Genomic DNA, 519 nt, shown 5'->3' on the forward strand with positions numbered 1-519 from the left:
CATATCCAGACATTGATCTATAATCCTCGACATCCTGTCTTCATCTTCCGTATCCGAAAGGTTTCTTCGTACTGATCCTCCGAAATCTAGCCTCCTTTGGCTGGTCCGGCACAAAGTCAACAAGGCCAAAATCGCCACAACTGAGACAATGGATGCCAAAGCTCCAACTAAAAACTTGCTGCGATGTTTCCCTCGACGTAGTAACTTGTGTCCATCCTTCGCCTTAGGCTGGCGCGTGTTCGATGGAGAAACGTACTCAACGCTTTCAAATGAAGTGGGCGGGGCGTGGGATGTAAAAATGGCCAACGATTCTTTGCTATCCACATCTATGGGATGGTATTTTCGGGTCATTTTGGGCGGGATCCATTCGGCAGTCCCAAGGCAAACGAGTCAGTTAATGCCGCTCTAGAGTTGCTGTTGAGCGACTGAAGCGAGAACCTGTCGCTTACCGCTGACCTGCCTTTACTTTCCAGGTACCTGTCACTCCGTAGCTTGCATGATTTCCTATGGTCTGCAGGC

General features: G+C 49.5%; 1 protein-coding gene across 1 annotated transcript in view; it reads right to left on the minus strand.

Moving 5' to 3' along the window:
- EMH_0055930 (uncharacterized protein) overlaps positions 1–519 on the minus strand; it is a gene marked incomplete at both ends in the record, with an annotated part of 2,946 nt that overhangs the window by 1,610 nt on the left and 817 nt on the right. The window contains one exon of the mRNA XM_013497287.1: positions 450–511. Coding sequence (XP_013352741.1) covers positions 450–511 — 62 coding nt within the window. The remainder of the gene's footprint in view (positions 1–449; positions 512–519) is intronic.

This window comes from Eimeria mitis, genomic scaffold (genome assembly GCF_000499745.2).
Source record: "Eimeria mitis Houghton genomic scaffold, Emh_scaff2587, whole genome shotgun sequence".
Lineage (NCBI taxonomy): Eukaryota > Apicomplexa > Conoidasida > Eucoccidiorida > Eimeriidae > Eimeria > Eimeria mitis.